At 47.5% G+C, this 11548-nt stretch overlaps 3 protein-coding genes across 6 annotated transcripts; all 3 read left to right on the top strand.

The window, feature by feature from the left end:
- Positions 1-164: 164 nt before the first annotated feature.
- LOC9647579 (protein AUXIN SIGNALING F-BOX 3) lies at positions 165-4523 on the top strand. Of its 4 annotated transcripts, none has more exons than XM_024686402.1 (4): positions 165-803; positions 1892-2511; positions 2770-3262; positions 3669-4523. In XM_024686402.1, the coding sequence occupies exons 2-4, from the start codon at positions 1973-1975 to the stop codon at positions 4464-4466; spliced, it is 1830 nt and encodes a 609-aa protein (XP_024542170.1). In that variant the 5' UTR covers positions 165-803; positions 1892-1972; the 3' UTR covers positions 4467-4523. The 4 variants fall into 4 exon arrangements, with proteins under 4 accessions (XP_024542170.1, XP_024542172.1, XP_024542171.1 ...); XM_024686404.1 differs by lacking the exon at positions 165-803 and adding an exon at positions 958-1668; XM_024686403.1 differs by lacking the exon at positions 165-803 and adding an exon at positions 1683-1820.
- A 665-nt stretch (positions 4524-5188) lies between these two features.
- LOC9647578 (pentatricopeptide repeat-containing protein At4g21065) lies at positions 5189-7833 on the top strand. The gene has a single exon (XM_002981375.2). It carries the CDS (start codon positions 5189-5191, stop codon positions 7556-7558), a length of 2370 nt encoding a protein of 789 aa, XP_002981421.1. The 3' UTR covers positions 7559-7833.
- A 2465-nt stretch (positions 7834-10298) lies between these two features.
- On the top strand, positions 10299-11440 carry LOC9647395 (60S ribosomal protein L8). The gene is made up of 2 exons (XM_002981374.2): positions 10299-10780; positions 10978-11440. The coding sequence occupies exons 1-2, from the start codon at positions 10341-10343 to the stop codon at positions 11318-11320; spliced, it is 783 nt and encodes a 260-aa protein (XP_002981420.1). The 5' UTR covers positions 10299-10340; the 3' UTR covers positions 11321-11440.
- The last annotated feature ends 108 nt before the right edge of the window (positions 11441-11548 follow it).

Raw genomic sequence — 11548 nt, 5'->3', positions numbered from 1 at the left:
ACACCTTCCTCCTGTAATCACTACTACTCACTTACACATTCTTTGTTACAGATATAAGCAAAGCAGCCCACTTAGGACAAAGCCAACATGAGAGCAAGTTAAAACCAAAAGCTTGTTTTGTTTATGCTCTCTCTCCACTAACCCGGTCTGGTTGTTTCAACTGGGAACAGAAGAGCCAGCACCAAACCAACAAGTAGGCAGCTGTACATCTCCAAAATCTCATGGGCCATCTCCACAAAATATTTGTGTTCCTCCTCCTTTTCTCTCTAGTAGGAGCTGACATGAATGATTAGTTTTAGTAGCCCAATGTCTTTGAGACCATAGGAGAGCAAGCCAAGCAAACAACCAGCAAGACAAAGGAGCAAGCAAGCAAGCAAGCAAGCAAGCAAGCCCAGCCAAAGTATCTCACATATATAAATTTTATACAATGTTTCCTTTCCTGGGCCTTTAGTTTACACATTTCTGGGGGGCAGCATTTTATCTTCCTTTTCCCCTTTGTTTCCTCTCTCTCTCTCTCTCTCTCTCTCTCTCTCTCTCCCCTCCTCTCCCCTAGTCTGTGTCAAGGGAAGAATCGAAAGCACAGGCTGCCTCCTCGCAAATCTGAGATGTGGGTTCGCGGCCGATTCATCTTATCCGTGTTGGGTTCCCGGGATTGAAGGCCATGGTGGTGGTAAAAGAGGCTACAAAGCGAAGGAACAAGCGCGATGCTGGACCCCCATTCCAGTGACACGAAGCTTTTTCACTCTGTACTGGCTGCCCAACAGCAAAATGCCCAGCCGTGGCATTTGTCCGTCCTTGAAGAGGTAAGACTTCTCCTCCCTGGTATCGGATGGGTTTGGTTTTGGTTTTGTTTTTCTTGGGTTTTGAGAGTTGCGACTGAAGAACATGGCGTTTCTCTTTTTCTTCTCTTTTTTTCCTTCTTTTTTTGCGTGCTTGCTCAAAGAGTGGGGGCTAGAAGACGTGAGAGATATTTGGTCACATCAGTATCAACAGGGCTGACAATGAGCGAGGGAAAAGTCTATTGTCTCCACCGCTTTGATTGCTTGTCTCTGTGCGTGGAAATCCAACGCAAAGCTTGAGCGAGTGAGAGCCGAAAGAATCGTCTCTTGATTTTTACAGCTTTTGCTTTTGGTGTTTTTTCCTCGTAGTCTTCTTCTTCTTTTTTCTTTTTTAATTGTTTTTCTTTACTACCACCCTTGAATTCTGAGAGTGGTTTCAATTTTCACCAAGCGGTCAGCACGGCTCTCTGATTGATCTCATCGCCCGATTTCTCGTTTTCTCTCGTCTTTCCCGCGAGTTCTTTTTGCTGGTCTGTCATCCTCAGCCTTGCTATTTATTTTACCTTTGATTTCCCTTTGCCTAAAGACACCATCGCTGTGGTACTAGTGCACGCTCGCTGCTTGTTTTGGTGCTCTTGTTCTTTGCGTTTTTCTTTGCTGGCTGGCTGGCTGGTGCGTGCTTGCTTTTTCTGCTTTGGATTTCTAGACTTGTACTGCCCTGTTGCTCCTCCATAGCTGCTCGTAGTTTCTTATCCACGTCTCCTCCCTCTTGATTGTTCCTCGGTGGCCCTTCACGGGAGAGTCGTGGCATTGTCTTGTTCACTCCAACCTCTTGGCCATGCATCCCTTTTTTTCCTTCTCCCTCTCTCACTTATTTCTTCCGGAAGAGGTACTCTCACTCACTGTGGAATGAAGTGTGTGTGCGACTTGGAATTCTTCTTTAAAGTTGTTTTATTTTGTTCTTCCTTTTTTTCTCCTTCTTTTGTGCTTGTTCATTCCGGAGGGACTTAAAAACGCTCGCTCTCTTTTGCCTGCAAAGTTGTGAGAGGAATCATCCTTCGTCCGTGGGGAGGGGAAAGGAACTGACACCAGCAACTGTCTTTGCTGTGTAGGTGCTCGAAGAAGAATTGGAGTTATATTCACACAAGTGGTAGTCGCTACTAAGTTTGCGTCGATCGAGAGGGGAGAAGGAGATGATCAGGGAAGACGAGGTAGTGTTGCACAAGGATAGTTTCATGGAGCTCGAACAAGAGAAAGAGGAGGACGAGGAAGAAGGGAGGCTTACAACTTTCCCAGACGAAGTCTTGGAAAACGTCTTAAAGTTCGTCACGGGACACAAGGATCGAAACGCCGTGTCCGTGGTTTGCAAGGCGTGGTACAAGGCCGAGGGGTGGAACCGAGAAGCAGTGTTCATCGGGAATTGCTACGCGGTTTCTCCAGACATTCTCACCCGGAGGTTTCCACGGCTCAAGTCGATGACTCTCAAGGGGAAGCCTCGCTTCGCCGACTTTAGCTTGGTTCCTCCAAACTGGGGGGCCTTCTTCCACCCCTGGATGCCCGTCATCGTGGAGAGCTACCCGTGGCTGGAAGCGCTCAGGCTCAAGCGCATGACCGTGTCGGACGAGAGCCTCTTCATGATCTCGCAGTTGCTGCCAAACTTTCGAGCTCTCAACCTCGTCAACTGCGATGGTTTTAGCACCGAGGGCATTGCAGCCATCACCAGCCACTGCAGGTAACTCAAGCTTCTTCTCTCTCTAGCTCTTCGTTTCATTCTTTCTTTGTGAGAACTTTTTCGAGAGATCATCAGTTTACAGTCATTTCTTCTTTCTTTTTGAGAAGTCTCTCAAGAGATCATTGTTTGACAGTCGTGCACGTCTCTAGCACGGCTAGCGAGCGAGTTTTCAGCTGTAGAGCTCTCGAACTTCGTAGGATTGAGCGGCCAGCTAGCTTTGGTGGTGGTTGCTGACCGCTATGCTCGTCATACTCGCAGGTACTTGCAAGAGCTAGACCTCCAGGAGTGCCTGGTAGACGACCGCGGTGGAGAGTGGCTAAGCTATTTCCCGGAGAGCTGCAACACGCTCGTCACTCTAAACTTCTCGTGCCTGGAGAGCGATGTCAACTTTGAGTGCCTGGAGAAGCTCGTCTCGCGCTGCCGCTCCCTCAAGAAGCTCAACCTCAACAAAGGCGTCACTCTGGAGCAGCTCCTGCGCCTCCTCGTCAAGGCCCCGCAGCTCACCGATCTCGGCACCGGGACTTACTCGCAGATGCAAAACTGGTCGCAGTACGTGGAGCTCCGCACCGCGCTCTCAAACTGCAAGGATCTCCGCCACCTCTCGGGCTTCTGGATGGTGGAGCCGATCTTCATCCCGCTGATCTATCCCCTGGCGCAGAACCTCCTGTCGCTCAACTTGAGCTACGCCACCATCCGGGCCACCGAGTTTGCCAAGCTCATCCAGCGCTGTCCCAAGCTCGAGACTCTCTGGGTAAGCTTCTCTCTTCCAAGCCTGAAACACACCCTCCCTCCAGGAGCTTCCGAGCTTCCTTCTACCAAGCTGCTCGCCAAGACAAAGTTGCCAATGCCATTCTCAAGCTCCTCTCCTTGACAAAGTTTCCAATCTTCTTACCACACTAAGTTTCCACGCTTCATTCTTGACAAAGTTTGCACGGTATTACAAGTTTTCAAGCTTCCCTCTTTGACAAAGCTTCTAATCTTCTTACCACTAAGTTTCCATGCTTCATCCTTGACAAAGTTTGCAAGCTTCTTACCACCAGTATCACCTATCCTTGACTCTTCTTACCAGGAACTTTGTCACAATTCATTTTTTACAAAGTTTCCAAGCTTCCTATCATCCCATTCCGAAAACTCATAACTAGACTTTTGTGTGACAGGTTCTGGATTCCGTCGAGGACCGGGGCTTGCAAACCGTGGGCGAGACCTGCAAGAACCTGGTGGAACTCCGCGTCTTCCCGACCGATCACGGTGGCCAGGGCTCGGTGACCGAGGCCGGTCTGGTGGCCGTCTCGCAGGGCTGTCCAAACCTCTCCTCCGTGCTCTACTTCTGCAAGCAGTGCACGAACCAGGCCATCGAGACCGTCGCCACCAATTGCCCGATGCTCACTCGCTTCCGCCTGTGCATCATCACCCCCCGGCAGCGCGACTACATCACCGGCGAGACCATGGACGAAGGCTTCGGCGCCATCGTCAAGAACTGCAAGAACTTGTCGCGCCTCGCCGTCTCGGGCTGGCTCTCGGACAGGGCTTTCGAGTACATCGGCCACTACGCCAAGAAGCTGGAGACGCTCTCGGTGGCCTTCGCCGGGGAGTCGGACGCGGCCATGCAGCACGTACTCAGCGGCTGCCCGAGGCTCCGGAAGCTGGAGATCCGCGACAGCCCGTTCGGAGACTCGGCGCTGCTAGCCGGGCTTCACCAGTACGAGTCCATGAGGTTCTTGTGGATGTCGGCTTGCAGGGTGAGCCTCGCCGGCTGCGGCTGGCTGGCGGGGGCGATGCCCAGGCTCAACGTCGAGGTGATCCGCGAGCAAGGTGACGCTGAAGGTGGCGAAGGTGGCGAGAAAGGTGGCGGGGAGCTTGTCATGGATTGCAGCGAGCCGGTTGAGAAGTTGTATGCGTACAGGACGCTGGCTGGGTGCCGAAGTGATGCGCCCAGCTGGGTGATCACTCTCTAACTCCGTGGTTCTAAAAACTCTCTTCCTTTTAATAAGATGAAATCAAGTTTTAGACTATATATGGGGGCTTAGGTTTTGTAGTTCTGTGGTTTTGTGTTCTTCTGTAGGTTGGCGATGGTAACGTTCTATGCTTTCTTTTCGTTGCCTCGTTCTCAAGTTGTTTTTCGTGTAGACGGCCAAGGCGGAGAATGAGAGGAAGCCATCGTTTAATCCGTTTAGACGTAAGCAGGTTTTCTGGGTGGAATTTGGCTCCTTTTAAGTGTTTTTTCGCTCCTTTCCAGTGCTTTACAACGCGATTCCAAGCCTCAAGAGGAAGAAACTCGATGGAAAAGATCACGTAACTCCGTTACCAAAAGTTGACAAAAAGGATGATCTAACTCCGGATAAGCACGAGATACCAAAGGTTGACAAGGAGGATGATAATCCAATTCCGATAAAAGAGGTGGATAAGGAGCACGATCCTTCACTGCTGAATGTGGTCGACATACTCGAAGGGTATCACCGACTTCCACCGCCAAAGAAGCAAAAGGTGGCGGATCAAGATAGAGAAGAACTGGAAGCCATCGAGAATTGTCTTGTCAAGGAGGTTTTCTCGAATCCAAACACCTTGGCGAGCGTTCTCCAAGAACTCTCGAAGCGTGGCTACGAGATTCAAAGGCCCCTTTGACCCAGTCGTCTAATGAATATTCGCTCTATTTGACCTTTCTCTTTTCTCGCGCGCTATGATCTTGAGTGTTCTTCCCCCGGCCGCGCCGGTGGATTCCTGGAGGGATCTCGCGCGACTGGTAGACGAATCCACGTCGCTGGAGCAGGGAAGGAAGATCCACCGCCGGGTGATTGAGAGTGGCTATGGCGATCACCTCTTCCTCTCCAATCACCTCCTCCACATGTATGCCCGGCTCGAGAGCTCGCGCGACGCGGAGCTCCTGCTCGATCGAATGCCCCGGCGCAATGCCCTGTCCTGGAATGCGGTGATCCGCGCAAACGCCCAGGCCGGGGATTTCCCTCGATCGCTGCTTTTTTTCCAGCGAATGCTCCAGGATGGGAGCCTGCCGGATGCGGTGGTGTTTCTCAGCTTGATCAAGGCGCCGCGAACGATCCAGGAGGGCGAGATCGTCCAGGAATTCGCCGAGAAGAGTGGATTCGATCGGAGCTTCGTGGTGGGCACTGCGCTCATCGGAATGTATGGCCGCTGTGGGCGATTGGATCGCGCCAAAGACGCATTCGATCGGATCCAGGAGCGCGGGGTCGTGTCGTGGAACGCGCTCATCACTGTCTACTCCCGTGGCGACGAGAAGGAGCAATCGCTTCGCGTCTTTCGCGAGATGCTGCTCCAGGGCATTGCTCCAAACGCGGTGACGATCATCTGCATCGCCAGCGCCGTCGCTGGAATAGCTGCCAAGATCACCACCTGCGGCAACTTGATCCATTCGTGTTCGATCGATTCGGGACTGATATCCGTGACCACCGTAGCAAATTCTATCATCAACCTCTTTGGCCGTGGCGGGAATATCACTCGCGCTAATGATATCTTCGAAAAAATGGATCGGCGAGACGTGTGCTCGTGGAACACCATGATCTCAGCATTTGCCCAAAACGGGCATTCTTCCGGGGCTCTTGATCTATATGGAAGAATGACCATACGGCCAGACGGCGTGACCTTCGTCAATGTGCTCGAGGCGTGCGATTGCCCGGACGATCTCGAGCGTGGCGAATCCATCCACAGGGACGTGCGCGCCCACGGCTACGATTCGGATCTCATCGTCGCCACCGCGCTTGTGAGCATGTACCGGCGCTGCGGCCGCCTGGATCGCGCAGCCGAGGTCTTCGCCGCGATCCAGCACCCGGGCGTGATTACGCTCAACGCGATCATCGCCGCGCACGCCCAATTCGGCCGCGCCGATGGCTCGCTCCTCCACTTCCGCCAGATGCTCCAGCTCGGAATCCGCCCCAGCAAATTCACTCTAGTCGCTGTTCTTGGCGCCTGCGCCACTAGCGGGGCGGCGGCGAGCGCGGGGCGCGATCTCCACCGCTGGATGGCGGAATGTCCAGGCGATTGCGACCCCCACGACATTCTCGTCCGGAATGCGCTGGTGAACATGTATGCGAAGTGCGGTGACCTGGACGCCGCGCGGGGAATCTTTGACGCGGCGCCGCAGGGCAACGTCAGCACGTGGAATGCCATTATGGCGGGGTACGCGCAGCACGGCTATGCTAACATGGCGGTACGGCTACTGTATGAAATGCAGCTGGCGGGAATATCTCCAGACCCAATCAGCTTCACGGCCGCCCTGTCAGCGTCCAGTCACGCGCGCCAGGTGGAGGACGGCGCGCGAATATTCTACGCAATCTCCCGCGACTATGGCTTGATTCCCAGCGTGGAGCACTATGGCGCGGTCGTGGATCTCCTAGGGCGCGCGGGATGGCTGGAGGAGGCCGAGGGTTTCTTGCGGTCGATGGCGATCGCTGCCGACGCGGCGGCGTGGATGGCGCTGCTGGGCGCATGCCGGATCCACAAGGACCAGGATCGGGCAATGCGAGCAGCGGAGGCGATCGTAGCAATCGACCCTAGCCATGGCGCGAGCTACACGGTGCTCTCGAATGTTTACTCTGCGGCGGGGCGATGGGACGAGGCGGAGGAGATACGGAGGAGAATGAGCGAGAATGGGGCGAGGAAGGAGCCGGGGCGGAGCTGGATTGAGGTGAAGAACAGGGTTCACGAGTTTGCTGTCAAGGATCGATCGCATCCTCGAACTGGGGAGATCTACGAGCGGCTGGATGAGCTGAGAGTGGTTCTCAAGAGCGAGGAGGATTATGTCCCGGATGTGGGATCGGTGCTCCACGATGTGGAGGACGAGCACCGGGAGAATTTGCTGTGGCATCACAGTGAAAAATTGGCGCTGGGGTTTGGATTGATCGGGACGAAGGAGGGGAGCAAGATCACCATCATCAAGAACTTGCGGATCTGCGAGGATTGCCATGTCGTGATGAAGCTCACGTCCAAGAACACCAAGAGAGAAATTGTGGTGAGGGATTGCTACCGATTCCATCACTTCAATGGTGGAGCTTGTTCGTGCTCTGATTGCTGGTGAATTAACTTGCTTGAAGATGACGAAGAACCAAGACGAAAGCTTGTTTTTGTGATTCACCAATATGCAGAGAATTGCCCAGATCCATTCATTCATTCATTATGTCACTATGTCAGAGGATTTCACGTTGTTCGTAATACCAGCAGCTAGGACGAAACTACTCTCCCATTGGCAAGAGCAAGATTAAGCATCCATGCTTGGAACATCCATGTAATTATGGATTGGGATAGATTGTTGTTCCTGCGAACTTTGTCTAGGTGTAGTATTAATTTATTTTGTTTCCCTCTTGAGAATGACACTATTTCAGTTTCCAAGGATGCTACGACTCATATATAAGATATTGCTGTGTGCAGAGGCTCTCTCTCTCTCTCTCTCTCTCTCTCTCTCTCTAATAAAAAAACATATTGAATAATGTAGAAATTAGTTCCAGTATTAAAATTAACAGAAAATATTATATGATTTTTAAAGTAGTATTAAATTAATTTAATATAAAACATTTTATTTTTTATAACCATTTAAAATATATTTTGATGTAGAGTAATAAAAGTATTAATTATTTTATAAATAATTTAGATTATATCGCAAATTTATTTATATGCAAAATTATGGTTATTTTAAAATTTTAATTTATAAATATCCAAACTAAAAGTGATATTAACAACATAAAGAGAAAATATAAATAACTTACAAAAAAATTAATTTATAATAAATGCCTATTGTTGTAGAACATACTTCAACATAATAATTATCTAATTATTTTACTATTAGTTTTTTTTCAGAAAACAGATTTGGTACCTAATATTTAAAGAGGATTAATTAACGGTTGAACTAGATTAGTTTCTAGAGCCCTATAAAAGTTGACTATATTTAACACATTTTTTCTTGTCCATTATTTATATATATTAACAACTACTTTTATAATTTTTAATTTAAAGAAATTACTTTATAAGTACTATACTTATATTTAAAATATAAAATAATATATATATTTAAAGTGCTAGCATGTATTTTAATTTTGTTTTCTAATTTATAAAGAGTTTTAAATTTTTTAATTTAGTTAATACTATAAGGTGATTTATATTTTAAACCTTATGGTTTATAAAATTACTATAAGTGCTAGGCATATACGATTATGTATATTATTTAGGGTTTAGATTGTTGCTTATATACAAAAATAGATGGACTAGATTTAATCCTAAATAGATGGTTTATATGTTATAATATTATAATTAATCTATTACTTAGTCAAGATAATACATATATATGACCACCATTAACATGGACTCATAAAACCTACATCTACATCTTCTTTTTAATCAGCCTTTAAAACTTATATTAACTCAAACTCACAACCTTCATCCTCATTTAGCATTATGTATATTATTGTGGTCATCCTTTATATTGTCTTTAACCCCTTTGTAAAGGAGATAAAGTTTTAAAACACTAACTTTGTTCATATTTATTGCATTCATCTTCACTTTGCTATTGATATTCAACTTTATTTCATTATTACATTTATTCAACTTCATTACATTAGTGTAATATACTCTATTTCTCTCCTTTTAAGCCAATTGGAAAAAGGGTAATTGTTTCATGAGAAAGCTCCTAGTAGTTATTTTATCCTCATTTATTTCTCAAAGTTTTAAGTACCCATGGTGATAGTATATCCAAATTTCATTTCATGATCATATGTACTACAATTGGGGTTAAATGTTTCATTCATACTTATTATATTCATCCTCACTCCATAACTTATATAGTTCAAACTTCTCCATTATAGTATCTATTCATCCTCAAAGTTAGACTCCTATTTGTCCTATCTACCCCCTTTTTTAAAGAAGAAAAAACTTGAAGTGTCAAAGCAAAGAGGAAAAAGCAAGAAAAACTGAGAAAGCAATATTGTTGAAAAAGAAAAAGTGGATAAAAAAGCATTAGAAGAGGAATTTTTAGTAGTTATCAAAGCAAAAATGAGGAAATGATAAAAAGAAATTGTGTTCAAAGCTTGGAAGATAAATGAGTTTATTATAAAATACTTAAGCCATTGTTAATAGCCATCGTAGACCATGAGATAACATAGCCATCGTAATAATAAATGAGTTCAAAGCTTGGAAGATAAATGAGTTTATTATAAAATACTTAAGCCATTGTTAATAGCCATCGTAAGCCATGAGATAGCATAGCCATCGTAAGATAAAATGAGTTTATTATCTCATAAAGCCTTGTTAAGCCATTATTATTAGTGCAATTGCTGATTTTTTTAACTAGAAATTTAAACACGGAAAAATAGATTAAAGAATATCCTAGAATATTAGAAAAAGATCATAGAAAATGAGATATGTTTTATATAAAAAATTTATATTTAAGAATAAGTATAATAGATTAGTTGTAATGTGTATAGTAGACTTAATGTTGTGACCAACAATTTAATAAAATAATAATATATGAATTGTACATTTCATATGAAAATTTATCAACCTTTATTTTGAAAGGTTCGATAATGAATCAACTATTCTATAAAAAGTAAAACACCACTAAAACCATCGAAGTTGAAGCATAGTCACAATGTGGAGCAATACAAAAGAAGGTTCTAGGAAGCCCACTCCATCGCTAATACGTCAAGCCATTTCGCTCCTCTGCATCACTGCACATTTTCTTTGCTCTTCACAATGCCCTAAAATCTTACGTTGTCCATCCGACGGCTGAGATTAGTTTGCTGTTTTAGCCGTCCAATTTAGGGCGCTTTGTCTTTCCAGCGGCTAGGGCAGGAGCGAGCGAGCGAGGAGCAATGGGGCGCGCCATCCGGGCACAGCGTAAGGGTCGCGGCTCCGTCTTCAAATCTCACACGCACCACCGCAAGGGCCCGGCGCGGCTCCGGAAGCTCGATTTCGCGGAGCGCAATGGCTACATCAAGGGTGTGGTGACTGACGTGATCCACGATTCTGGCCGCGGGGCGCCGCTGTGCAAGGTGACATTCCGCCATCCCTTCCGCTTCAAGCACCAGAAGGAGCTCATGATCGCCGCCGAGGGGATCTACTCTGGGCAGTTCATGTACTGCGGGAAGAAGGCTCAGCTCGCCATTGGAAACATTCTGCCGCTTAGATCCGTGCCAGAGGGCGCTGTGGTGTGCAATGTGGAGCACCGCGTCGGGGACAGGGGCGCCTTCGCCAGGGCCTCTGGAGACTACGCTATCGTCGTCAGCCACAATCCAGACATGGGAACCTCCCGGTAATGCGTTCGATCTCTTGATTGCTCGTTTGTTCTTCTTGAGCTTTTCTTGTTTCCATGCTTTTCATTGTTCTAACAAGCAATGCTTTCGATCCATCGCTTCTTTCCGCATCTTTGGTTTGTGTGTTTGTTTCTACTTTCCTTGTTTCGATTCATACTTTGTTTAACAAGCGAATTCTTGGTGAGTTCTTCTGCAGTATCAAGCTTCCATCCGGGGCCAAGAAGGTGGTTCCCAGTGGCTGCCGAGCGATGATCGGGCAAGTTGCGGGAGGTGGCCGGACTGAGAAGCCTCTGCTCAAGGCGGGCAACGCGTACCACAAGTTCCGCGTGAAGCGCAACAGCTGGCCCAAGGTTCGTGGTGTGGCTATGAATCCCGTGGAGCATCCCCACGGAGGAGGTAACCACCAGCACATCGGTCACGCCAGCACTGTCCGCCGCGACGCTCCTCCGGGGCAAAAGGTGGGTCTCATTGCGGCCCGGAGGACTGGGCGTCTCCGTGGACAAGCCGCCAGTGCCGCGGCCAAGACCGAGAAGGCATAGAGATGAGGAAACAAGAATCACAAAGAAAAACGCAAACCACATTCGCGAACCAAGTCCTATTTTCCTGGTTTTGTAGCCTTATCAACTTTTCTAAATTGAGTTTTTGTACTAAGAAGCCAACCGGTTTAGGGTTTAGGGCTTAGCCTTAAACCCTACGATGTTTATGCTAGGGTTTAGGGTTTTCTCCAACCCTAAACCCTAACCCTAACCCCTAATCATAAACCCTAT

The sequence above is a fragment of the Selaginella moellendorffii genome, unplaced genomic scaffold, assembly GCF_000143415.4.
Source record: "Selaginella moellendorffii unplaced genomic scaffold, v1.0 SELMOscaffold_48, whole genome shotgun sequence".
NCBI classification, from domain to species: Eukaryota; Viridiplantae; Streptophyta; class Lycopodiopsida; order Selaginellales; family Selaginellaceae; genus Selaginella; species Selaginella moellendorffii.
This window is presented reverse-complemented; position numbering and strand designations above follow the sequence as displayed.